Here is a 26,320-nt window from a genome sequence, read left to right on the forward strand (position 1 = left end):
TTTTAACATTCTTTTTAAATTTTGAGTTCTAAATTCTCTCCCTTATTCCCAGCCCTCCCCTCCCCACATTTACATATTAGCCTTACTACAAAAAAAAAAGCCAAAAAGAAATGGAGAAAATTATACTTCAATTTGCGCTTAAGAGTTCATCAATTCTCTCTCCCATGGTAGAGAGCATTTTTTCATCATGAGATCTTAGGAGTTGTCTTGGATCATTGCATTGATCAGAGTAGCCAGGTCTTTCACAGTTGATCATCCTCATAATAGTGCTGTTACTGTGCACAGTGATCTGGTTCCTCTTATTTCACAGGCTTTTTATTTTTAACATGACAAAAATACTTACCTCTCTTGCTTAACTGATTTTTTTCAAGAGGGTGACATAAACAGTCAAGCATTATTTTGATTAGAAAGGTTGTTTGACTTGTCACTTATGCCATGGGCTTTTTGATCTTGTTAGGAGTTGCTGGTTTGAATACAGTGCTGTGAAAAAAAAAATCTCTTACCATCAGAGTCTAGTCAGTAACTGCATGGTTCACAAAGTCTTATCCAAATCACTTCCTTTTCTTTTGAAGTCTATGGTATATGAGTAGGTCCTTGTTGAAGAAAAAGAGAAGGAGATAGCAATAGTCTGAAGCAACCGAGTTTTAGTGTTATCCAAAAGTGCACCAGGGCATTTGGTTGTTTAGGAAATTTCAAAATTCCTTTGCTTTTTAAATCAGAGAGGGCTATTCTTAGAGTGTTTTTTTTTTGAGGGGGGAAGGTAGGACAAATTGGGGTTAAGTGACTTGCCCAAGGTCACATGGCTAATTTTGTGTTAAGTGTCTGAGGTCAGTGCTGATTCCAGGGCCTGTGCTCTATTTACTGCACCACCTAGCTACCCCGAGTTGTTTTTTTTTTTTTAAAGCAGTCTGGGTTAAGTAACTTGCTCAAGGTTACATGGCCAGTTATTTTTGTGTGGGTGCCGAGTATCTGAGGCCAGGACTGATCCCAGGTCTCCTGACGCTGGGGCCGGCACTCTTACAAACTGTGCCACCTGGCCACCCCTAAGCAATTGGGGTTAAGTAACTTGGCTCAAGGTTACACGGCCAGTTATTTTTGTGTGTGTGTTAAGTATCTGAGCTCGGAGCCGATCCCAGGTCTCCCAACTCTGGGGCCGGTGCTCTTACTCATTGCGTCACCTGGCCGCCCCGAGTATTTTTTTTTAATAAGAGAAACATTGGATTATAACTGTTAATGAGGAGAGAAAGAGGTTAATAGGTGGATTATTTAAAATATTGGTTAGCACTTCTAGGTCTGTATTCCAAAGATATTAAAAAAAAGGGAGGGGTGAAGGATCTATTTGCACAAAAATATTTGTAGCATCTCTTTTTATGGTGGCTAAGAATTGGAAATCAAAGGGATGCCCATCAATTGGGGAATAGCTAAAAAAGCTATGGAATATGATTGTGATGGAATGTTATTGTGCTATAAGAAATGATGAGCAGATTGCTTTCAGAAAAACCTGGAAAGACTTACATGAACTGATACAAAGTGAAATGAACAGAACCAGGAGAACTACAACATTATACATCAACAGCAATATTATACATTGAAGAATTGTGAATGACATAGCTATTCTCAGCAATACCATGATCTAAGGCAATCTCAAAGGACTAATGATGTAACACTATCCACCTCCAGAGAAAGAGCTGATATTGTTTGAATACAGACTGAAGCATGCTGTTTTTCCCTTTTTTTCATTCTTTTTCTTGTATTTGAGGCTTCTTGTATGAAATGACTAACATGGAAATGTTTTACATGGTTGCGTATGTATAACCTATATCTGATTTGCTTACCATCTTAGGTAGGGTAAAGGGGAGGGAGGAAAGGAGGGATAGAAATTGGAACTGAGAACTTTTTTTTTTATGAGCAATCGGGGTTAAGTAACTTACTTGCTCAAGGTTACACAGCCAGTTATTTCTGGGTGTGGTGCTAAGTGTCAGAGCCTGGATTCGATCCCCAGGTCATCCTGACTCTTACTCCCGGTGCTCTTAACTCGCTGAGCGACCTGGCCGCCCCTAAACTGAGAACTTTTTAAAAAATGTTTAAAAAGTGTTTTAACAAAAATGGTTAAAAAGTGTTTTAACATAGTTGGGGAAAAATAAAATAAATGTAAAAAAAAATAGGGCTTTTTAAAAGGATTTAATGAAGCATTGATTTAGAACTTAGTATGTGAAAAGCTCTGTTACTGTTCAAATTCTTACTGACATAAACCCCAATGAAAGAAACCTGACCTTTCCTCCACTCATTAATTTAAAAAACTTATGGATTTGGGCCAGGGTGGGGCGGGGAGGGAGAAATACACACACACTCACACACACACACACACAGGGGGGTTGGGTTCTGAAGTCTTAATTAGACTATCTTAACTAAATATGGGACTTTTTTTTTAAGGAATCTACAGCGTAAAAACACAGTTGAAGGCCATAATACTGCATTTGTATCTCTAAGCAACAAATTTACTTTGTATTAATAGTATTCTGCAACCGTCTACTTATTTTCTCCCAAGTATTAATTATGGTAACTGCCTCATTGGATCTTTTGGTTTTGTTTTGTTTTTCTTTTATTAGAGGAAAGCAAAGATACATCTGAAACATCTTTTCAGAATTCAGTGCTGATACCTTTGGGCGAAACACTAACATACATCTCAAAGGATCAACTGCTCAATCACAAACTCGCCATTAGATTAAAACCTGACCAAAAGACAAACCTTCCGGAACGTCTCCAGACCTTGTTAAATACACTCGCCCCATTACTTCACTTCAGAGCTAGACCTGTGCAAATTGCAGTTTATCATATGTTGTATAAGTAAGAATTAAATTAATATACTGATTGTGTTGGGTTTTGTTTAGCTTTCAGCTTTTGAAAAATGTGTATGTGTGTATCATTTTTTTTTCTTCATTTTAAAATTTGGACAACTCAGATTGTGTTTAGTGAAAATTTAGAGAATTTAAATTTATGTGGTATAGAGAAAACTGCATGCAATAAATTTATTTAGGAAGTATATTAAGTGGAAGAAGAGGTGTTATATTTCTAATACAGTGCTAATTTCTATAAAGTGATTCATTTTAAAAATTAGTTCGTATTTTTAGGGAAGTTGCGTTGAGAACTATACTATCAGTCTGTGTGAATTTTAAGTATTTAATTATTAAAGTATTTCAAGTTAATAATGATAGCTAGAATTTATGTATTGTTTTAAGTGCTTAACAAATATTATCTCATTTTATCCTCACAACAATCCTGGGAGGTAGGTGCTATTATTATCCCTCTTTTATAGATGAGGAAATGGTGGCAGGCAGTTTTTAAGTGATTTTCCCAGTAACATAACTAGTAAGTGTCTGAGGCCTGATTTGAAATGAAATTTTCCTGACTTCAGGTCCATCAGTCTACTGTACCACTTAGATGGTACTGCTTTTAAAATCATAAAATTATTTATAAGATTAATCATAGAGTTATTACAGAATTGGAAGGAGCTTTAGAATTCATCTAGTCCTTGCCCCTTGTTTAACTGATAAAGAGGTATTTATAATCAAAGGCTTACTTTCAAGGACACATTAATTTTTTTATTGTTGTTGCTTAATATTTCTTTAAGAAGTGTTTTCGAAACAAATTATTTGAAAAGCAAATTTATGTAATGTTAAAAGATGAGCAAATATAGAATTAGGTGGCACAGTGAATAGAGCACCGGCCCTGGAGTCAGGGGGACCTGCGTTCAAATCTGCCCTCAGACACTTAACACTTACTAGTTGTGTGACCTTGGCAAGTCACTTAACCCCAATTGCCTTGCCTTCCCTCCTCCAAAAAAAGAACAAAAAAAGAAAAGGGAATGTCCTTTAACTTTAATAATGAAATAGAAAAAACAAAATTTTGTGGTCTCTCAGTGTTGACCTTACTTACATTTGCTTACTATATTTATTTTGAATGTTATATTGGTTATTCAGCTTTCTTTCATTTTAAATCACTTCATACAAGTTCTAGTTGTATGGTATCTTAAGCTACATTAGGTGCATTTACATAGTGGATAATTTGTCCCCATGGATTATTTAAACTTAATGTTCTAATATAAAAATAAAATATCAATCTTGGATATAAGTATAATTGAATATACAGGAAAAAAAAATTTTAAGTAATGTTTCCTCTAACCCTTAGGTTGATGCCTGAATTGCCAAGGTTTGATGATGATGATCTTAAATCATATGTTGATGAAGAAGAAGAACCTGCCTTGTGAGATTTTTAAAATTTTAATTTAATTGTATTTGAATCTTTTTATATAGTTGATTTTAAAATTCCCATTTGATAAGTTATTGTTCTTAATATTTACAAATAGATCATACTGGTATAATTTATAAGGTTTTGTGACCTAGAGTTTGGTGTCTGAAGTTGGATTTGAATTCATGTCTTTCTGACTGAAGGTCCAGGAGTCTGGCACTTAGCCACCTATCTGCTTCTTATTTAATTAGATACCCTGACACTTAATATTAAAAGACTTCAAAGGGAATGAATGAAAAAAGGATGTATTAAATGCTTACTATGTGCTAACCATTACCCTAAGGGCAGGGGTAGTGCTTCCTTCCTTATATTCGATATCTAAAAGTTTTGTTGGGGCGGCTAGGTGGTGCAGTGAGTAAGAGAGCTGGCCCCGGAATCGGGAGGACCCGGGATAGATTCTGGCCTCAGATACTTAACACCCACACAGAAAAACTGGCTGTTTAACCTTGGGCAAGGTACTTAACCCCAATTGCTTTTAAAAAATAAATAAATAAAGGTTTTGTTGCATGTGAATCAAGAAGAATTGGCCTTACATAGCAGTTAGTTTCTTCAACAACTATCTCGTCCATACTTGTCTATACATGTTGTATGCCCCCTGTAGAATACAAACTCCTTGAGGGCAGGGCTATATCATTTTTGAATAGTAATATATGTTGCATATAGCAGACCCTTAATATGCATTTGTTATACTGAATTTAGTTTAATTACCTGAGAAATTTATTTTTGTGTTTCTTTTTTTAGGGCTGGTGTTTGTTTCTTATTTAAGTGTTCACTTTTGGAAAGCAATCCTCTTCATTCCCTCCTCACCCCTATCCTCAACCCTATCCCCACCACCAAAATAAAAGGAGAAAGGAGGGAGAGAAATAAATGGTTATCTAAAACCTTGAAAATTCTGTGTTTGTAATGGGAAGGCATGGCACCCTTAGTTTGCTTTATTGGAGAAAACAGTAAATTTTTAAAACTGTCATTGGATATTGGGAGTTCTCTCATCTCTGTATTCAAACATTCTTCCAGATTAAGGAATATGAGCCCCAAGAGTAGATCAAAATATACTTTATCCATTTGCCTCTCACAGTAAGCATTACTAGTAAATTGGTCAGCATTGATCAGTTTGAATCTTTTGTAATCTCGGCGAATGTTAAACCTGAGAAAGTTTTCAACTATTTGCTGCATGATAAAAATTAGATAAATTTTTTCATGCCTATAACCTCATACAAAAACTCCATTCCTCATCCTGATATGGAATTTCTGGGTTTTCTAAGCCTATGCCAGTGGGTTATAAGCTTTGGCATTTCTGGGCAAGCTAGAAATCCTCTGTACAGGCTTAGTTATGGTTTTTATGCCTGTCATCTGAGGGCCAGCTAACCTAAGTTTTGGAAGGCTTATCAATAAGTCACTTGCAGAGTGATGGATTTTTTGACTGTCACAGCTCCAGAAGACTATCCATCAAATTATAGAGCAGTTGTGATCTATATTAGTGGAAGAGTATACACTAATCATATCATGAATCCTTAAGTACCTGAAATATGTGTTATTCTTCTTATAGTTTTCACAATAATGCAGTGCTAATGGCCATTATAAAAGAAAATTGTTTTGCTTGTACTGTTTTAAGGGCTTAAGACTATTATTTTTCCTTTTTTAAAGCCTTCATATGGTTCAAAAGGTTAAAGGTTAAAAAAAAACCTTAGTAAGGTGATAAAAGTTTTGGTTTGGAACTAACTGGTATCCTGACTTGCATAAATTGTCCTTCAGTTTGCATAATTGCCTTGTTGTCTTAAGTTTAAAATTGTAATTTAAGAGGGGCTAGGTGGCACAGTGAGTAAAGTGCTGGCCCCAGAGTCAGGAGGACCTGAGTTTGGTTCTGGCCTCAGACACTTAACACCCACACAAGAAAACTATCCGTGTAACCTTGGGCAAGTTATTTAACCCCAACTGCCCTCCAAAAGGCAAAAAAAAAAGTAATTTAAGGAATCTTAGGAGCCAAGATATCTGAAACATTTAAATAATGACTAATTTGGCAGCAAATTGGGGAAAAAAAAGATTTAAATTTTAGAAAATATTCCATAATCTATAATTTATCATCAATTCCTAGGTCACCACCTGTAGCTTTGATGGCTGTTCTTGGCATCTTGGAAGATTTACTAGAAAATATTCTGGAGTGTTACCCTGTTGGAGAGTTTGCAGTTATTCAGCCATTGAGTGAGGAGTTCTGCTATGTTTTGGGGTACCTCCTCACATGGAAATTAATACTTACTTTTTTCAAAGCAGCTACATCTCAGGTATGTCCAAAATCATTAGCCTTGTCCCCTCTTATTCTTTATATCCCACTAAAAGAAAATAAAGTGTTTTTCATATTATCTGAACAACTTTGGACCTAGTCTATTTAAACTTCCTCTTACTTATTCTTCCACCTCCCCTATCCCTTCTTTCTCTTTTTTTACCCCATCCTTATTATCTATATTGTTCACTTTTTTTGATTCTTCCCCATTGGGGGTTAGACAACAAGCTGCCCTAGCCTTCTTCAAATTCCTGTGGAACTTGCTTTTAACTGACTGTAGTCCCTGCCCCAAGTACCTTCTGGAGGGAAAGGACCCACCCAGCTGGATTTCAGTTCCTTTTCCTTCAGGATAGATGTAGCCATCCTTATTGGTTCCCTGTCCCAGTTCATCTGACTGGGCTGAATTACTCTCTGTTGATTTTCAAATAGAATGACAGATACCTTGATTGACAGTATATACAATATTCTGTATCCAGTTTACCAAATCTGTATAAAGAGGAAGGATGTATGCTTTTCTGGAGCCAAGACTGATCATTTCATTTAATCCAGATCTTGATGTTTTTAGTGTTGTTTTCCTATACACCACTGTGATCAATTGTGAATGTTGTCCTCTTGGTTCTTCATTCTGTATCATTTCATAGAAATTTTCCATGTTTTTCTAAGTTCCTTAATGTTTATCATTGTTTATTCTATGGCAGTATTCCATTACAGTATTGTATCACAGTTTATTGATCCATTTTCTTCAGTCTGGGAGCACCTACTTTGTTTTCAGTTTTTAACTTCCACAAAGAATGCTATTTTTCATTTTTAAGCAGCTTTTCAAACTACTCACTCCATTGCTATTAAGATTTAGTTAATAAGTTTAGTGCATGTGATTGAAATTGAAAAAATCAGTTAAAGCTGTCCAAAACTAACCTTAATGGATAATGTGTAGTAGTTTTGTTGCTGTTATAGTTTGTTTTCATGTATTTGTGTTTAGGTCTAGAGCTGGGGTGGGGAACCTCTGACCTCAAGGCCACATGTGGCCTTCTAGGTTGTCGGGTCCGGCCTTTTGACTAATTCCAAGTTTTACAGAACAAATCCTTTTATTAAGGGGGTTTATTCTGTGAAGTTTGGATTAAAAAGATAAGGAAGGTTGGAGGAAGAATGACTGGCACAAGATGATAGAGTCATTCTTTGTTGTCAGTAGAACTTGAACTCGGGTTTTCTTCATTCTCTCTGTGTCTAGAACTCTGAACAAAAACTAAATATTTCTCAATGAACTGTAAACCCAAGTTTTTCTCTTCCTCTAGTCTTTCCTTTTCTCCCTCATTCCCCAATTTCCAAAAAAGTCTAAAGTACCAGTTTGGAAGGAACAAAAACTATTTCCTAAAACAGTTAAACTTGAACATCATAGTAATAATTCGCATTTATGAAATATAAAGCACTTTGCATACACAAAGTACACAATACATGTATAGTAGGTATTGCAGGCATTAGCCTCAGTTATATATAAGGAAAATGAGACTCAGAAATGGTAAATGGCTTTACCACAGCTGCACAGATCATGAATGGTAGAGCTGAGAGCTACACCAAGGTTTCTTGGATTTTAAGTCCAGTTTTCTTTCCATTATGCCTCTTCATGAGAACATTTCTGAAACCAAACTTAAATCAAGCAAATATAGTCCATATATTGTTGTAGAACATCCATTATGTTTTGAGTATTCTATATCAATGTGAGGTCATTTATAAAAATTGATTTATGAAGATTCCAGCTCTCAAAAAGTTCAGCCTAATAATGTGGACAAAGATACTTGATCAACAAATAAAATGTTGGTAAATATAAACTATGTAATAAGAAATTCAATGATCAGATGTGTAAGGTATTCAGAGAAGGCTCCAGGAAGAGGGAACTTGCACAAGGATTTCAGCATTGTCCTCCTTTTGGCAAACAAGTAGCTACTCCGTGTAGAGCATGGTTGGGGGGCCAGGAAGGGGAAGGGCATAAAGGTAGGTAATTTTACATCCTTATATAAGGGGAATATCCTCTTTTCATCATGAGGCTTATGGCAGTTCATGCCTCAGACATGCTTCACTCTTCTATGTAACCATTTGGGCCCAGGACTTCATTTATCTTTACCTTGGTCAGGATCAGGAACTGGACATCTCGCCTGCAGCCAGACCCATACACACACACATACTCAACACACCTTCATTCTATATTCTCCCTCTTTTTCATGGATTGACAGTCAAATCATATTACCCTTTTGTTGCTGTGTGTAGGGTGTGACATTCTTGTTCTCTACAGTAATAGGGAACTCAAACTCAAAAACAGGGCCTAAAGGATCCTTTGCAGCTGCATATTGACTTAGAAAACCACATATTCCAGCTTCTATTGTGCTTTTATTTATTTTGTTCCATATTTCCCAAGTACATTTTCATCTTAATTTGTCACACTCAAGTGCTGGGGGCTGCAGGGCAGCTTGACCCCTCTGCCCTACAGCTCTGGCACTACTCAGAATGTTTCTGAGTTGTGGCTCCCTGGCTTGAAACTCCTTTCAGTGACCACTCTGCTATCTTCTCTCCATGTCAGCCTCATTTCTTGAGTGTGCTGCTTCCACTCTTTCCCTAGCTTCCCAGGATGCTGTCCTGAATTCCCATTCTGTGTTTACAAACTGCCCTTCAATATTAGACCTGTATCTTCCTCCAGGAAATTGCTTTGTATACATTTCATATTCATTTAACTGTACATGTTTGCTTCTAAAAGCATGCCTTCTTGAGGGCAGGGATAGTTTCTTTTGTCTTTGTATTCTCAGCACCTAGCATATAGAGCTTGATAAATACTTAGTGAATTGAACAGAATGACCTAATAGAGGAGATACAAACAACAACAATGAGAGAATAGAGTATGATGAGTGCAGAAGAGAGGTAACAGTGCTGTGAAAGGTCTGAAGAAGGAAGGATCCACTGCCAACTGGGGAAGTTGTGTGACTTACCAGAGATGGCGTTTGAATTAGGTCTTGAAGGATGGGTGAGATTTTGGTGGGTAGAAGTGTAGGGTTAGAGGTTTAAGAAAAGGTATTCTAAATATAGGGAAGTGGTATGAGCCATGAGGAGAAATTGAGAAATATATACAGGGGATGGTGAATACTTCAGTTTGGTTGGAGCATAGAATATGATGGGGAGGGGAGTGGAGGGGGGAAGCACAGATTGTGAAGGGCCTTGAATGTCACACTAGCTTGAATATTTTTCATTTTGCATTTATTGAAGGGTTTCAGTAAGAGTAGTGATAGTGGATTTGCACATGTGAGGAATATAAAAAAAGGCAGTCACATGAAGTCATGTGATTGGAGTGTGGGGCAAGACTGGATATGGATTAGGAGGCTATTCGAACAGCCTAGACAGGTAGTAATAAGGAATTTGAAAAGAGGAGGATGTAGTTTAGAGCAAAGAGTATTATTCAAGCTTCTGTTCTCATCGTCTGAGTTATTTCATAAAATCATAGATCTAGAGCTGGAAAAACCTTCACATCTCGCCCAGCCCCCCATTTTGTAGGTGAGGAGACTCAAATCTATGGAGGTTAAGTGAAGTGCCTCGGCTCACACAGGCAGTCAGTGTTGGAGGTAGGATTTCAACCCAGATACTTTGAGTCACTTTTTCCCCCATTGTCATCACACCTGGCTTTAGCTGTTTTTGTGTTCCTCATTGTAGTTTAATCTGCAATCACTAACAAATAATTTTGTCTCCATCAGCTTCGTGCCCTTTATTCGCTGTATCTTAGAAGAACAAAGAGTTTGAATAAGCTGCTCTATCACCTATTCAGACTTATGCCAGAAATACCCACCTATGTTGGGTCAGCTGTCGAGCTCCCAAATAAGGAAACTAAAACATTTTTTACAGAAGAACTTCATTTACATGTCAGAGGTCAGTATATTGTTGTATTCTCTGTTCTTTTATGAAACTAGCTTCAGACTTAAGGTTAATAATATGCTTTTTTTCCAGGGAAAGACCTTACATCTTAGGGAAACAGCTTTTTTTTTTATTCTCAAAGTCAAGAGAAATCATAATTTTTTTTTGCCTTTTGGAGAAATCATAATTCCTGACAGAAAATTGGCTTAAGATGTTCTAGAATTCTCATATATGATAGGAGAAATCATATTTTTTAGTTCTATCCAGAACCTGGGATTGGGATGGTCATTGAATATGGTTAATTCTGAACTTTAGCATGCTAAACTTTCAATATTTTACTAGGTAAAAGTTAGGTGTGGTGTTACATACCTATAATCCCCACTTCCAAGGAGGCCAGTGCTCATAAAATCTCTTGAGGTTGGGAGTTCTGAGCTTCACTGGGCTAATAAGACAATTAGGTGTTGACATTAAATCTAGCATAAAAATGGTGAGCCTCTGGGAGTGGGTAGAGGGGGTTCAGGTGCCCTAAGGAAGGGAGAACTGGCATGGGTCGAAAAAGGAGGTCTCCCTTGCCTGATGAGTAGTGGGATTGGGCCCATGAGAAACCACTGCATTTTGAACGCAGGCTAAAAAAGGAGACAACCAGTCTTTTTTTTTTTTCATTTTTCAAATGTTTTATTAACTTCTAATTTACATCATTCATTTCCACCAGATTTTGAGTTACAAATTTTCTCCCTGTTTTTCCCCTACACACCGCCCCAAAATAGCAGTCCCACAAGATATCCCCTCCTCCAGTCTGCTCTCCCATATTTTCTCCCATACCCCTTTTGACTTTTCCAGTAGGGCATGGTAGTTCTCTATGCCCCAGTGCCTGATTTTAAAACTGAATTCCAGATTCATTCCCTTCTTCCCTTGTCACCTACCCTTACTGGAAAGATAAGCAGTTCAGTATAGGTTGTACATGTGTGGCTAATGCAAAACAAGAACATAGTAGATATATTGTAAAAGACTGACTATATTTCCCTCCCCCCCAGCCTGCCTTCCCTCTCATCCCCTTCGCCCCCACTCTCCTGTAGGGTGAGATACCCTATTTAGTGTGTATTTCATTCCCTCCCCATGCCAAATTCAATGGGAATAAGGTTGAACCATTCCCTTTTGCCTTCCTATTCTTCCCCTCCGTTGTAACCGTTTTCCCTTGCCTCTTCTATATGAGATAGTTTACCCCATTCTGTCTCTCCCCATCTCCTCTCATATTCTTCTCTCACCTCCTAATTTCACCTTTTAAGTATCATCCCTTCCTGTTAAATTGGTCCTGTGCCCTCTATCTATGTATACCTGTAAACATATATATACACATTCACATATGTATTCATATGCCCATATACCCTCATATATAGACATATATATATATATTTTCTATTCCCTTCAACTATTTTCATACTGAGAAAAGTTTCATCAGTTATAATTATTGTTTTTCCATGTAGGAATGTTAATAATTCAACTTTGATAAGTTCCTTATGATTTCTTTTCCCTGTTTACCTTCTCATGCTTCTCTTGCTTCTTGTATCTGAATGTCAAATTTTCTATTCAACTCTGGTTTTTTCATCAAGCATGCTTGAAAGTCCTCTATTCCACTGAATGACCATATTTTCCCCTGAAACATGATACTCACTTTTGCTGGGTAGGTGATTCTTGGTTTTAATCCCAACTCCTTTGACCATGGAATATCATATTCCAAGCCCTTTGATCCCTCAGTGTGGAAGCTGCCAGATCCTGGGTTATCCTGATTGTGTTTCCACAATATTCAAAGTGTTTCCACAATATTCAAATTGTTTCTTCCTGGCGGCTTGTAATATTCTCTCCTTAATCTGGGAATTCCGGAACCTGGCTGTAATATTCCTAGGAGTTTTCTTTTGGGGATCTTTTTCAGGAGGTGATCAGTGTATTCTTTCAACCTCTATTTTGCCCTCTGGTTCTAAAACATCAGGGCAGTTTTCTTTGAGAACTTCCTGGAGGATGATTTCTAGGTTCTTTCTTTGATCATGGCTTTCAGGTAGTCCAATACTTTTTAAATTATCTCTTCTGGATCTATTTTCCAGGTCAGTGGTTTTTCCCATGAGATATTTCACATTGCCTTCTATTCTTTCATTTGTTTGGATCTGTTTAACAGCATCTTGATTTCTCATAAAGTCATTAGCTTCCATTTGCTACAGTCTAATTGTGAAGCAATGATTCTCCTCAGTCAGCTTTTGAGATTCTTTTTCCATCTGGCAAATTCAGCTTTTTAAGGCATTCTTCTCCTCATTGCCTTTTTGAGCCTCTTTTGCCATTTGAATTAGTCTTTTTTTAAGGTGTTATTTTCCTTAGTCAGGCTGTTGACTCTCAATTCGTAATTTTCTTGCATCATTCTCATTTCTCTTCCCAGTTTTTCCTCCACTTCTCTTATCTGCTTCTTAAGGTCCTCTGTGGCCTGTAACCAATTCGTATTTTCCTTTGAAGCTTTTGGTGCAGGAGTTCTGACTTCACTGTCTTCCTCCTGTTCCATGCTTTGCTCCTTTTTGTCCCCAAAATTGGAGTCTAATGTTGGAATCTTCTGTCTGCTTTGTTTCCTTTGCCTGGTCATGTTGCCCTTCAGTCACTTGACCCCTGGTCTTTTTGCCACAGTAGGATTCTGCCACCAGACAGGGGAGCTTTTGTCCCAAACGCTGGGGTTTTCTCAGCTGCTGGAGGTATTAGATGGGTGCCCTCTCTGAGGTCTCCACCTGCTCTTGGCAAGCTGGTCACACCCCAGGACCTTCACCCTAGACTGCAATCCAGATCCAAGCAGGTTAAAGCAAGAGCGATTATACCTCAGACTGGTTGCTTGATCCGCCTACAGTCTGCAGGCCAGGACCTGAAGCTGCCACATGGTGCTGGCTGGTTGTGCCTGCGTCTCAGCAGCTTCTCCCCAGGGGCAAAAGCCAATGTACTCCCTCTTACTGGGTCCCAAAGTCCAGACTGCACTGACCCCTCACTTTGTCCTTTGCATCTGTGTGTTGATAATTCTGGAAATGGCCACAGCTGCTGCTGATCTGGAATCCCTCCTGCTGGGGGCTGGTCAGACCCGCCCTGGGGCTAAAACCTCCGGCTCACCAGTGCCTGAGCTCTGAGGGCACTGCACTGGCCGATTTCTGCCAGCCTGAGGGCCTGTCCTCAGCAGGAGGTTAGCTTCTCGGTGTCATTTTGTGGGTTCTGCAGCTCCAAAGTTTGTTCAGAGTCCCCTTTTTACATTGATTGGGGAAGGTGGAAGCCAGAGCTGTGGGGAGATTGTGCTTCTACTCTGCCATCTTGACTCCGCCCCCCGACAACCAGTCTTATAAAAAAAAATTTTTCTTTTCCTAGATATGCTAACTTCCAGCTAGAGATATGCTTCAGTGAATGATCTTTTGGGGCCTAAGATGGAGTGCCTAGAACTTATGGAACTAATAATGAGGAACTTAAAAACATGCTAAACAACAGGGATCTAAAGATGAACTTAGGCACAGTCCCTTAAGAAACTTTAATAGTAGGGGCAGCTAGGTGGTACAGTGAATAGAGCACCGAGCCTGGAGTCAGGAGGACCTGAGTTCAAATTTGACCTCAGACACTTAATACTAGCCATGTGACCTTGTGACTATTTAATGGCATGACGGTTAGTATCATCTTTTAACTTCTAAAAAAGTTTTTAGAATATTGACTTTATCTCTAATTATAATTTTAAAACCTTATAGTTTTATTACATAAAAATCATTAAATTGAACTTTTTTGAATGTCACTTTTGTTATGTTTTTAAAATGAAAGATTGTGTTTTTCAGTATATCGTAACTAGAAGATAACGTTGATTATAATAACATATTATATAAAACATATCACCTAACCCCAGTTGCCCTGCCTTTTCCCCTCCAAAAGAACACTTTCATGACACATGAAACGAAAACATACTTCCAACAGAAAAGTGAAATATTCTCTCTGGAATATCATGTTACATATTTTCCCCCTAAAGTTTCTTTTTTTTTTTTTTTGCTTTTTTGGAGGGGGAAGTATGTTTTCATTTCATGTGTCATGAAAGTGTTCTTTTCCTATTCTCACTTAATGGATAGTTTTCACCTTTTTCTCATTAAAAAAAAAATTCACCAGTTTGGTATGTAGTCGAGTCATTTTTAAAATGTAGGATATATAAGAAGAAATTGACACAGCCTTATTGAAACCATACTAATGTTTTTTGTATACCATTTAGTTCCTTTAATTACAACTACTGAAAAGTTAGTATTTTTTTTAATGGACCTGTGATTTTATGGACTCCCCAGTGTGAAAACCAAGCTAAAATAACAAATGTTCTACTGAATTAGTAGATGAGCATGATGAGTCTTATTTATTCACATTTTTTCATATTTATTTATTATTTGCGCATCTTAGTTGCCAAATACTAAATTTGGCTTTAACACGGTTCATCCTGAATTTGAGAGAGAAGAAAATCAGCTGACAACACTGGAAGCTAGATCTTCTTTGCATTTAGCCGTGTTGTTGCCAGTGAATAAAACTTTATTTTTTAATGAAAATGAACATCGTGTAGATGTGTGTATATATAGATAGATAACCAAGACTTTTTCTCCCCTAGAGACAGAAACCCTTTCATCTCAGATTCCTCACTTGGCTTGTTCTGTCTATCAAATCACGTTAAAAGATTTGCCAGCTATGGTTAGACTGTGGTGGAATAGCTGCGAGAAGCGTGTTTTCAATGTTGTAGATAAATTTACAAGCAAGTATGTGAGTAACATGCTTTCCTTTCAAGAAATATCTTCTGTGCAAACAAGTACACAGCTATTTAATGGCATGACGGTTAGTATCATCTTTCAGCTTCTAAAAAAGTTTTTAGAATATTGACTATCTCTAATCATAATTTTAAAACCTTATAGTTTTAGTATGTAAAAATCATTAAATTGAACTTTTTTGAATGTCACTTTTGTTATGTTTTTAAAATGAAAGATTGTGTTTGTGAGTATATCGTAACTAGAAGATAACGATTATAATAATATATTATATAAAATATATAATATGTTGATTATAATATAATTATAATCAGTGCTTCATTCTTAAAATAAATTGAGTACAGTGTGCAAGTTTTTGTTTTACTCTATATTTCTGTGCTTCATACCTGGACAGTACCAGCTCCACAATTCCACCTGTTAATAATTTCTTCTTTCCACAAGGCCTATGCTTTCCTAATCCCTTCGAGCTGAAAATAGCTCTTCCTTTTCAAATGTCTTATACTCATATTGCCTGGATTATCTACTTTTCCTTTATATAATACATGGACCTCCCATTAGATTTGTAAGATCCTTAAAAGCAGGAGCTATAATTTTTTATGTTGTCCAGCTCTTGGCATGGTACAAAGTTATATGATTAATGTATATAATAAATACTTCTTGAATAGTATATTTTGACATTTGAATCTGTCATCAAAGAACTAAATTTATAAATAGCAAGTACATTTAACACTGATCTATTTATATACTCAAATTCATACATAGTGATTTTTCTTAAGTAAAGATCTTTGCTTGCAAGTATTCTTATGGGAATAATGGTTTGAAGATTGCTGCTTTTTTCTTCCAGGTAAAAGCTCGCTCTACCACAAGAGAAGTCATTGCTACCTACTCAGTTGATGACATATTCATTGAACTTATCATTCAGCTTCCTTTGAATTATCCACTGGGCTCAATAACAGTGGAAAGTGGAAAAAGAGTTGGAGTGGCTGTTCAGCAGTGGCGTAACTGGATGCTACAGTTAAGCACATACCTCACCCATCAGGTGAGTTTCATATGCCATGTCTATTAGATTTCCAAATGAAATCAGAGCTGCTTTTTGACGGAGGAATTCCATCTGGCTCCCAAAAAGTGGGAAGTCATTTGAAAAGCAAACAGTTTACAAAACTTAAACACATTCTCTTATCCAAATCTTAATTTGTGAAGTCTAATTTGAAAAAACTCCAGTGACATGGTATACATACTGACATTGTACTTTTTTTCTTTCTTGCTAGAATGGAAGTATTATGGAAGGCTTGGCATTATGGAAAAATAATGTGGACAAACGTTTTGAGGGTGTTGAAGATTGCATGATCTGTTTCTCAGTCATTCATGGTTTCAACTATTCTCTTCCCAAGAAAGCTTGCAGAACATGCAAGAAAAAATTCCATTCAGCCTGTTTGGTAAGACTAGAAAAAAAAGTTCAAGAATTGTGAGTGATCTGTAATTGGTGTAAAGGATGTAATACTTCAGACACAAAACCAAAAATTGTATCAGTATTACCTCAGATTTTTTTGTCTTTTTTTGGAGGGCAGTCGGGGTTAAGTTACTTGCCCAAGGTCCCACAGCTAGTTTTTGTGTTAAGTGTCTGAGGCTGGATTTGAACTCAGGTCCTCCTGACTCCAGGGCCAGTGCTCTATTCATTGTGTCACCTAGTTGCCCCTACCTCAGATTTCTTAAATTTAGTTAATGAAATGGAGTCATAAATAGTTCTAGTAGACTGGTAGCACTGTTGAATTTTATAGCTACTTCCTCAGTTTTTATTTTTCTATTTCAAGTGACTAGTCCAAAAAAATCAACAAGGAATAAGAATAAAATACTTTGTTTTGTTTTGATTTGTATGTTTATGAAGAAGTTGACATTTAAAAAAACGTTTTAATACCTTTTTTCATTTTGTAGGAAGTTTTATTTTGGAGATGAAAGTGATAGGCTTGCATGTTTTTAAGTCCTGATACATGATGTAGTCTGTAACAGTAACGTAGAGCAGATCTCTTTATCATCACTTTGATTTTGAACTAGAACAAAGCAACTGTAATGTTTTATTGTCTTTAATTTTTTTTTAATATTTATCTTTCTTTTGCAGTACAAATGGTTTACATCTAGCAACAAATCTACTTGTCCACTGTGCCGGGAAACATTTTTCTGAGAAAGAGATTGTTTCATTCAGAGATTACTGAAGTTGCTCTGTCACTCCCATCAAACATTTCAAGTGCTGAAGAAACCATTTTCATATGACCATTATTTCTGAATAGGATCAACTAGAAAATTCCACTGTTTTTTTGTGATGATCCTAAAATAAGGCTTACTGGCCCCTATATTGTTTTGTAAAGCATTTGGAAGCTTTTCTTTGGCATAAAGTATTGGCAAATTCACAATGTAAAAAACTCTGTTTATTTTAATTTGCATATTAAAAATAAATTTGAAAATAACAAATTACAGAATTTTTGTTTACACGGGAGAATCGTTGAATTGTGGAATGCTAACAAACTTGCTATTCATATTCCAAATACCTATGTGGAACATATCAAATGAGGCATTTGATAAGGGCTACAGATTACTATAAAACTAAAAATAGTTCTAATTATGCTAATATAATTTTTTTTTTGGAAGGCTAATATAATTTTGGGACAGCAAGGTGGTGCAGTGGATAGAACACTAGGCCTGGAGTCAGGAAGTCTTCTCTTCCTGAGTTCAGATCTTGCCTCAGACACAACTAACCGTGTGACCCTGGGTAAGTTTGTTTGCCTCAGTTTCCTTATGTGCAAAATGAACTGGAGAAGGAAATGACAAAACACTCCAGTATCTTTTCGATGAAAACCCCAAATGGGGTTACAAAGAATTGGACATGACACAAATGAACAATAACAAAAAATATATAATTCTAAGTTAAAATTTAAATTTGAAAATAGGCAGCTATTTAAAACTTCTTTACTCTTCTGTTACAAATTTTTTTTGTTGTTTTTGAAGAGGGGAAGGTGGGGTGATTGGGGTTAAGTGACTTGCCCAAGGTCACATGGCTAGTTTTGTGTTAAGTGTCTGAGGCCGCATTTGAACTCAGGTCCTCCTGAGTCCAGGGCCAGTGCTTTATTCACGATGCCACCTAGCTGCCCCATTCCAAATCCGTTTTCTGGTGGAGGGGAAGAATTTCATAGATTAAATGAGTTTGTCAGTGGAAATAAACAGTATGCTTTCAGAGGCTTTGAGAGATACTGAGAATAGGACAGCTCTCAACTAACAATGAATTCACCTTTCAATCTTTCATGTCCTTCTTGTTTAACTTAAAAAATGTAACTGAATTTAAAGAAGCTTTTTGAAATCCAAGATAAAAAAAGAGGAAAATTAACAGGTGATATAATGTGGCCTCCATTTTTATTGTCAAGTTTTCTCTTACCAAAAACTAGGATCAAGGCAGAAAAAACAAAATTTAAAAGACTAATAATTTTGTCAACTTGTAGCAGTTAATTAAAGTTAATTAAAACTTAAAAAAAATCAAAGTGCATAAGATGACTTCAAGGATTTATGAAATACTAGTATATATTACTACTTAAAAAATCAATCTCACTTCTGTCATGATTACTTAAGTTCAAGAGTCGAAATGTCATACACTGGTAATAAACATATATAAGATACAGCACTTTTACATCCACAACTTATGGTAATCTGAAAATTAATGTAATATTTGGGGGAAGAATTCTCCCAAAATCTTTACTGATCTTGTGTTTGACTTCAGGAGTCAATCAAAGGAATTTTTTTTTTTAAGCAATCAGGGTTAAGTAACTTGCTCAAGGTTACATGGCCAGTTATTTCTGGGTGTGGTGCTAAGTATCTGAGCCTGGATTTGATCCCCAGGTCATCCCGACACTGGAGCCGGTGCTCTTACTCGCTGTGCTACCTGGCCGCCCCATCAAAGGAATTTTTTAAAATAACTTCCTGGGATTCACTGTTCACAGTTCATTTATGGGATGAATGGAATACCTACTTTTCAAGGCTTTAACAACAATGTAGCAGTTTTATTTTTAGATCGATATTTGATAGTGTATCCTCTTATTCTATAAAGATAGAAAGTATTTTTCTTGTGAAGAATAACATTTCCATAATTGTGTCAGAGTGTTTATGCAAATAACCTAAAAGTTTCAACAATAAACACAAGAACATTTAAATCTCATGGTACTAAAAGTCCATTAACTCAAGTCCAAAGAACTAAAATCCAAATGTTCTTACTGTAGGAACAAATTACATTCTGTACTGTATGTGGATGTTAAGTTACTGTCATATCAGTGGCATGAAATGCCATCAATCTTACGCTGCCCATTTTAGAAAGGATAGATGCCTGTTGCAAAATATTTTTTAAAGTAAAATTTCAGTATTTTTTTCCAATTACCTAGTTTATCTCCCTGGAGTCCCCAACAAATAGCTAATGATAAAAATAATGGGTAGTAATGTGCTTTCTTTTTGGTCCTCTGAAATCATGGTTTGGCATTCACAAAATATTTTTTTATAATATTGATCAAATGAGAGCCTGCGTGGTGCATTGAACTGATTTCAAATCTAGCTGGACACACTGGCTATGTGATCTTGAAAAAAATCACTTAACCGTATAGTGCTCTAGGCAACTCTCTTAAGATTCTAAATTTCAGAAGATGGTGCTAACCTGCATTCATAGAATTTCCTTATTCTGGAGTTCTCTATTACAATGAAATAGGTCTAGACCAAAGCAGGGGGAACCTGTGGCCTTGAAGCCACATGTGGCCCTCTAGGTCCTCAAGTGGTCCTTTGACTGAATCCAAACTTAACAGAACAAATCCCATTAACAAAAGGATTTGTTCAGTAAAACTTGGACTCAATCAAAAGGCCGCACCCCAGGGCCTAGAAGGCCACATGTTCCTCACCCCTGGTCTAGACCTTATCCCTATCATATCACTCAAATCCCTTAAAAGAACTATGAAGGAAAATCCACAATAAAATTCTAAAAAGAAGTGATTTCTTTCAGGAGAGCAAACATTTTCTGCAGATATAAAAATTATTTTTCTAATGAAAGTACATTTATATATGTCAGTAAATAGGAATGGGGAAATTTAATTCAGGTGATCATTACATATTTTACTGTGGGCAAGATCCCACAGAAATCCCTTAGAAGAAACGGAGTAGCCATCACAGTAAATAAAAAGGTGAGAAAAGCAGTACTAGGGGCAGCTAGGTGGCACAGTAGTGCACAGCCCTGAAGTCAGGAGGACCTGAGTTCAAATCCGGCCTCAGACACCTAACATACTAGCTGTGTGACCTTGGGCAAGTCACTTAACCCCAATTGCCCTGCCCTCCCCCCTCCAAAAAAAAAAGCAGTACTACTACAGGGTATAATCCAAAAACAACAGAAAGACATGTTTGAATCTAAGGCAAACTGTTCAAAATCAAGCAATGCAAGTCTTTGCTCCAACCACTGATGTCAAAGAGGCCAAAGTTGATCTGTTCTATGAAGAACTACATCTAGAAGTAACACCAAAACCATATCAAATTCATCAGAGTGGACTGGAATGCTAAAGCAGGAAATAAAAAGACAATTGGTGTAACAGGTAAGTCTGGCCTTGGAGTACAAAATGAAGCAGGGCAGAGCCTAATAGAGTTGTCAAAATAACTCACTGGTCATAGCAAAAACTTTTCCAACAACTCAGAATTTGACTCTACACGTGGATGTCACCAGATGGTCAATATAAAAATCAGACTGATTTTATACTTTGCATCCAAAGATGGAGAGGCTCTACCTAGTCAGTTAAAATGAGCTAGAGTTAACTGTGGTTCAGATCATGAGCTTCTTACTACAAAATTCATATGTAAATTGAAAAAAGTAGGGAAAACCATCAGCCCATTATAGTGTATGACCTAAATAATAATCCTTATGAATATGAAGTACAAGTGATGAATAAATTTAAGGGATTAGATCTGGTGGATAGAGGATGCCATACTGTACAGGAAAGAGCAATAAAAAACATCCGAAAGAAAAAGAGCAAGAAAGCAAAATGGCTGTCTGATGAGGCTTGAAAGGAGAAAGTGAAAGATACACTCAACTGAATGCAGAATTCTAGAGAATAACAAGGAGAGGTTTTTTTAAATGACCAATGCAAAGAAATAGAAGAAAACACTAGGATGGTAAAGAGATCTCTTCAAGAAAATTAGAATTATTAAGGGAATGTTTCCTTCAAAAATGGGCATGATAAAAAATCGTAGGGACTTAAGAAGAAAACTTGGCAAGAATATTCAGAAGAACTATAAAAGAAAGATCTTAATATCACCAATAACTACAATGGTATGGTTGCTGATCTAGAGCCAAATATCCTGGAGAATAAAGTCAAGTGGGCCTGAGGAAACATTCTTAACAAGAAGGCTAGTGGAGGGGAGGGAATTCTAGCTGAGCTATTTAAAATCCTAATTATGATGTTAAAGTGCTGCACTCAATATGCCAGCAAATTTGGAAAACTAAACAGTGGTCACTGGATTGGAAAGATCAGTTTACATCTGAATCCTAAAGAAGGCCAAGGTCAAAGAATGTTCAAGCTACTGAACAATTGTGTTCATTTCACATTCCAGCAAGGTTATGCTTAAGATTCTTCAAACTAGGTTTCAACAATATGGGAACTGAGAATTATCAGAAGAGAAGGATGGTTTTCAAAGAGGCAAGGAACTAGGGACCAAATTGCCAACATTTGCTGTATTATGGAGAAAGCAAGCGAGTTCCAGAAAAGCATCTACTTCTGTTTCACTGACTACCCTAATATCTGTGTCTGTGTGGATCACAACAAAACGTGGCAAGTCCTCAAAGAGACAGGAATATCAGATCACATTATTGTCTCCTGAGGAACCTGGATGTGGACCAAGAATCAACAATTAGAATTAAACATGGAACAACTGACTGGCTTAAGAATGGAAAACAAGAGGGGTGGCCAGGTGGCGCAGTGAGTAAGGGCACCAGCCCCAGAGTCGGGATGACCTGGGATTGAATCCGGGCTCAGATACTTAGCACCACACCCAGAAATAACTGGCCATGTAACCTTGAGCAAGTTACTTAACCCCAATTGCTTAAAAAAAAAAAATGGAAAACAAGTATGACAAGGCTATATATTGTCACCTTATTTAACTTACATGCAGAGGATAATATATGAAATGCCAGACTGGATGAATCAAAAGCCAGGAGTAAAGTTTCTGGGAGAAATATCAATCATCTCTATATGCAGATGATACCACTCTGATGGCAGAAAATGAAGAGAGTCCCTTAGACAGCAAGATCAAAACAATCAATATTTAAAGAAATTAATTCAGACTATTTACTGGAAGGTCAAATACTGAAGCTTAAATACTTTGGCTACATGATGAAAAGACAGGATTCACTGGAAGAGACAATGATGTTAGGAAAAATATAAAGCAAAAGGTAAAGGGGACAACAGAGGATGAATAAATAGATATTGGAATGGAAGCAAAAAAAAAAAAGAGGGCCTGGATAGACTTTGGGAGATAATGGATAGAAGGGTCTGGTGTGCTACAGTCCATAGGGTCATAAAGAGCTGAAAATGACTTAACAACAACATAAGTCAAACCCTTCTCTCATTACTTAGTGACATTTGCTATGACATACATTTTTATTAATGTTCATGAATACTTTAATAAGCCTTTCTGACTTACCTTAAAGCCAGAAGAGGCTTTTCTTGAAAAGCCACATATTATATTTTGAAAAGCACTGGTTTAACTTAAATAGTTTACCTAAATTGTTCTCAACACTTAAAAACTATACTTTACATCTTTACCTGACTCTAAAAATAACTTTGGCTTTAAAAGTACTAGTGACTGAACATTTCACATTACATATATTAGAACTTGTTGAACTTTAGGACTGAAAGAATTTCTCGTCCTGCTTGTCTGGAAAGTACAATTTTGCCTTGTAAACCATATTTCTTCATTGTTTCCATAATTTCATCTGAAATAAAAATGAAATATAAAATCCCATTAACTGTTTTAGTAAAGTTTACATAATTGTGATGTTTGCTGAAAAAAAAAATAGCAAGATTATAATAACAGGATATTTTAAAACACCTTTATCTGGCAAAATGACCTTATATTTTATGAACTTTAAAAGTTTTTTAAGTTTTATTATACAACTTACTTTCATGGTGGTAGTTTGCTTAAAAGATGAAAAGAAATAATTTAAAGTAGTAATTACTACAAATATTTTTTTAAATTTTACTTTCTTGACTATTGACTGCATTACATGTAGAATATGCATACAAAAATACAAATATAGTGCCAGTTTTATACATATAGCTCATTTCTATTTGTCTTTGTTTCATGAGTTATCTTGATCAAGGATCCAACATTTAAGTGGCCATCTAATTGTTGATTAATCTCTCCATATTGGCTGTGTTGTCCCTCAAAAAAAAAGATTTGCTCTTTTGCTAGAGCCATGCTATTGCCTTCCAAACATGGTATATGTAAACTGGCAAAGCTTCTGCTCTACTGGCATAACTTTCAAGAAAAACCCAGGGTCACCTCCACGAGGTAAGGAAGCATGTAAGTAGTACTTTACTGCAGAGCTAAGGTATGGCAAATACACACAAACACACATACATATATACAGCAAAATATATTTACTTATATATTTCATAAATATTTCTAAAATATACACATTTATATGCAATGTATATATCTAAAATGTTGAATGGACTCCTTGTGGTGAACTCATAGAAAGATATGGATAAGAATTACACAAGATGGGTTACAATCTTGATCAATGGAGGGAACTTCAAAATTGATGAGATCACAAATTCATTCAAGTATTTCATTGAATGTTACACTGAAAATATGGCACTGAAGACACGTTTAGTGTTAGTAAATAGGGTTCCTTATGAGTTTTCAACCTGTGTGCTAAGAAAACAGTATCTGTTTCTGATAATAAAAATCTCAATTTTACTGGAATAGAATGTGTAATGTGTTTTTGAAAAAAATGATCCCTTAGAATGTAACAGAAAAAGCAAATTAATTTCAAACCTAAGGAGCATTGTTGAATTTGAGATATAAAAAAAATGAATGTGCACCTCTGTGAGGGAGGAATGGCAAGATCTCCCTTTTATTTTGTTGCTTTGGGAAACTTCTGGTGTGGACACTCCACCCAAACAGATCAGCAGCTAGTTTTTAATCTATACGCCTTATAAAACTGCTTGGGGGTAATTAATTGACTGTCACAGTGACAGGGTAAATATGTATCAGCAGCAGGAAGTGAACCTAGCTTTTTCTGACAGCAAAGCCAGACTTCTATCTCTTTTATCTTGCTGTGTCTTACATACTCATTGTTTTTTTAACATCAATTTTGAAATTTTACTTTTACATTTTAAAAAAAATTTGACTTCCAAATTCTCTTCTTCCCTCCAGACCCTTCCCCACCCACTGGGAAGGTGAGTAATATGATACCCATTTTTCATATGACATCATGTAAAACATTTCTATATGAGCCATGTTGCAACAAAAAAAAGAACAAGAAAAATAAAGGAAGTGGAAAACAATATGCTTCAATCTAACATTCATCAGTTTCTCTGGAGGTGGAAAGCATTTTTCATCATTAGTCTTTTGACACTGTCTTGGAGCATTGTATTGATCACAGTAGCTAAGTCTTTCACAGCTGATTATTATCTCAATATTTCTATACAATCTACATATAATATACAATTCTCTTGGTTCTGCTCACTTCACTCTGTATCAGTTCGTGTAGGTCTTTGAAGGCTATTCTGAAACCATCCTGCTCATTTCTTATAGCAGGATAGTATTCCATCACAATCATATACCACTTTTTTCAGCCATTCCCAACTGATGGGCCTCTTCCGATTCTTTGCCACCACAAGAAGAGATAATATTTTTGTATGTATAGATCATTTTCTTTTTTCTTTGATCTCTTTAGAATACAGACTTAGTAGTGGTTATTACTTGGGTCAAAGTTATGCAGTTTTATAGCCCTTTGGGCATAGTTCCAAATTGTTCTCCAGAATGACTGGACCAATATACCAACAGTATATTAGTGTACCTATTTTCCCATATCCCCTCCAGGGTTTGTCATTTTCCTTTTCTGTCCTATTAGCCAATCTGAAAGGTGTGAGGTGGTCCCTCAGGGTTGTTTAAATTTGTATTTCTTCAACTAGCAATTTAGAGCATTTTTTCACATAACTTTTAGTTTTTATAAATTTGGCTTAGTTCCCAATATATTTGAGAAATGAGGCCTTCATCAGAGAAACTTGCTGTAAAAAATTCCTTCCCCCACCCGTTTCCTGTTTTCCTTCTAATACTGGCTACACTGATTTTGCTCGTGCAAAAACCTAAATTAACCCATTTTATCTCCCATGATTCTTGCTATCTCTTTTTAGTCATAAACTCTAATCTTATTCATACATCTGACAGGTAAATTTCCTCCGTGCTCTCCTAATTTGCTTATGAAATCACCCTTTATGTCTAAATAATGTACCCATTTTGACCTTATCTTGGTATATGGTGTGAGATGTTGGTCTATGCCTAGCTTCTGCCAGAGTGCTTTCTAGCTTTCCCAGCTGTTTTTGTCAAACTGAGTTCTGCCTCAAAAGCTTAGATCTTTGGGTTTATCAAACACAAGATGACTGTGGCTGGTTACTACTTGTGTAGTAAAATTGTGTACTCAATCTATTCCACTGCATTCATTAGTATAAGATAGTTTTGATGATTATTGCTCTGTAATATAATCTGAAATTTGGTACTGCTAGTCTGCCTTTCTTCGCATTTTCTTTCACTGATTCCCTTGACATTCTTGACCTACAGACATTGTTAATAGCATGATTAGGTAGCTCAAATTCAAGGTAGGGAAAAAAACAACATAGATATCCACAGTAACTGATCAGCTGAATGAAAAAGGATTTAATAAAAGTGTAGTCAAGATGACTGGAGATGGGAAGTTCATTGTAATGAGAATATGGTGCTTGGAAAAACTTATAGACATTTTTATGTCTAAGTAGCAGTATATACATTT

General features: G+C 36.3%; 2 protein-coding genes across 5 annotated transcripts in view; one reads left to right on the forward strand and one right to left on the reverse strand.

The window, feature by feature from the left end:
* LTN1 (listerin E3 ubiquitin protein ligase 1) overlaps positions 1-17,727 on the forward strand; it is an 89,282-nt gene extending 71,555 nt beyond the window's left edge. For 2 of the 3 annotated variants that reach the window (XM_069075063.1, XM_069075065.1), the window contains exons 23-30: positions 2,610-2,847; positions 4,189-4,263; positions 6,401-6,587; positions 10,318-10,489; positions 15,111-15,331; positions 16,106-16,300; positions 16,530-16,697; positions 17,378-17,727. In XM_069075063.1, coding sequence (XP_068931164.1) covers positions 2,610-2,847; positions 4,189-4,263; positions 6,401-6,587; positions 10,318-10,489; positions 15,111-15,331; positions 16,106-16,300; positions 16,530-16,697; positions 17,378-17,440 — 1,319 coding nt within the window. In that variant the 3' untranslated portion in view covers positions 17,441-17,727. The remainder of the gene's footprint in view (positions 1-2,609; positions 2,848-4,188; positions 4,264-6,400; positions 6,588-10,317; positions 10,490-15,110; positions 15,332-16,105; positions 16,301-16,529; positions 16,698-17,377) is intronic. The other variant, XM_069075064.1, reaches the window with a different exon arrangement.
* The window catches only part of N6AMT1 (N-6 adenine-specific DNA methyltransferase 1), a 29,150-nt gene continuing 20,492 nt past the window's right edge, over positions 17,663-26,320 (reverse strand). For both annotated transcript variants that reach the window (XM_069075067.1, XM_069075066.1), the window contains one exon: positions 17,663-23,257. In XM_069075067.1, coding sequence (XP_068931168.1) covers positions 23,151-23,257 — 107 coding nt within the window. In that variant the 3' untranslated portion in view covers positions 17,663-23,150. The remainder of the gene's footprint in view (positions 23,258-26,320) is intronic.

Source organism: Petaurus breviceps, unplaced genomic scaffold (assembly GCF_028583685.1).
Source record: "Petaurus breviceps papuanus isolate PSGF00001 unplaced genomic scaffold, PetGlider_PUasm1.0 90897, whole genome shotgun sequence".
In the NCBI taxonomy this organism is placed as follows: domain Eukaryota; kingdom Metazoa; phylum Chordata; class Mammalia; order Diprotodontia; family Petauridae; genus Petaurus; species Petaurus breviceps.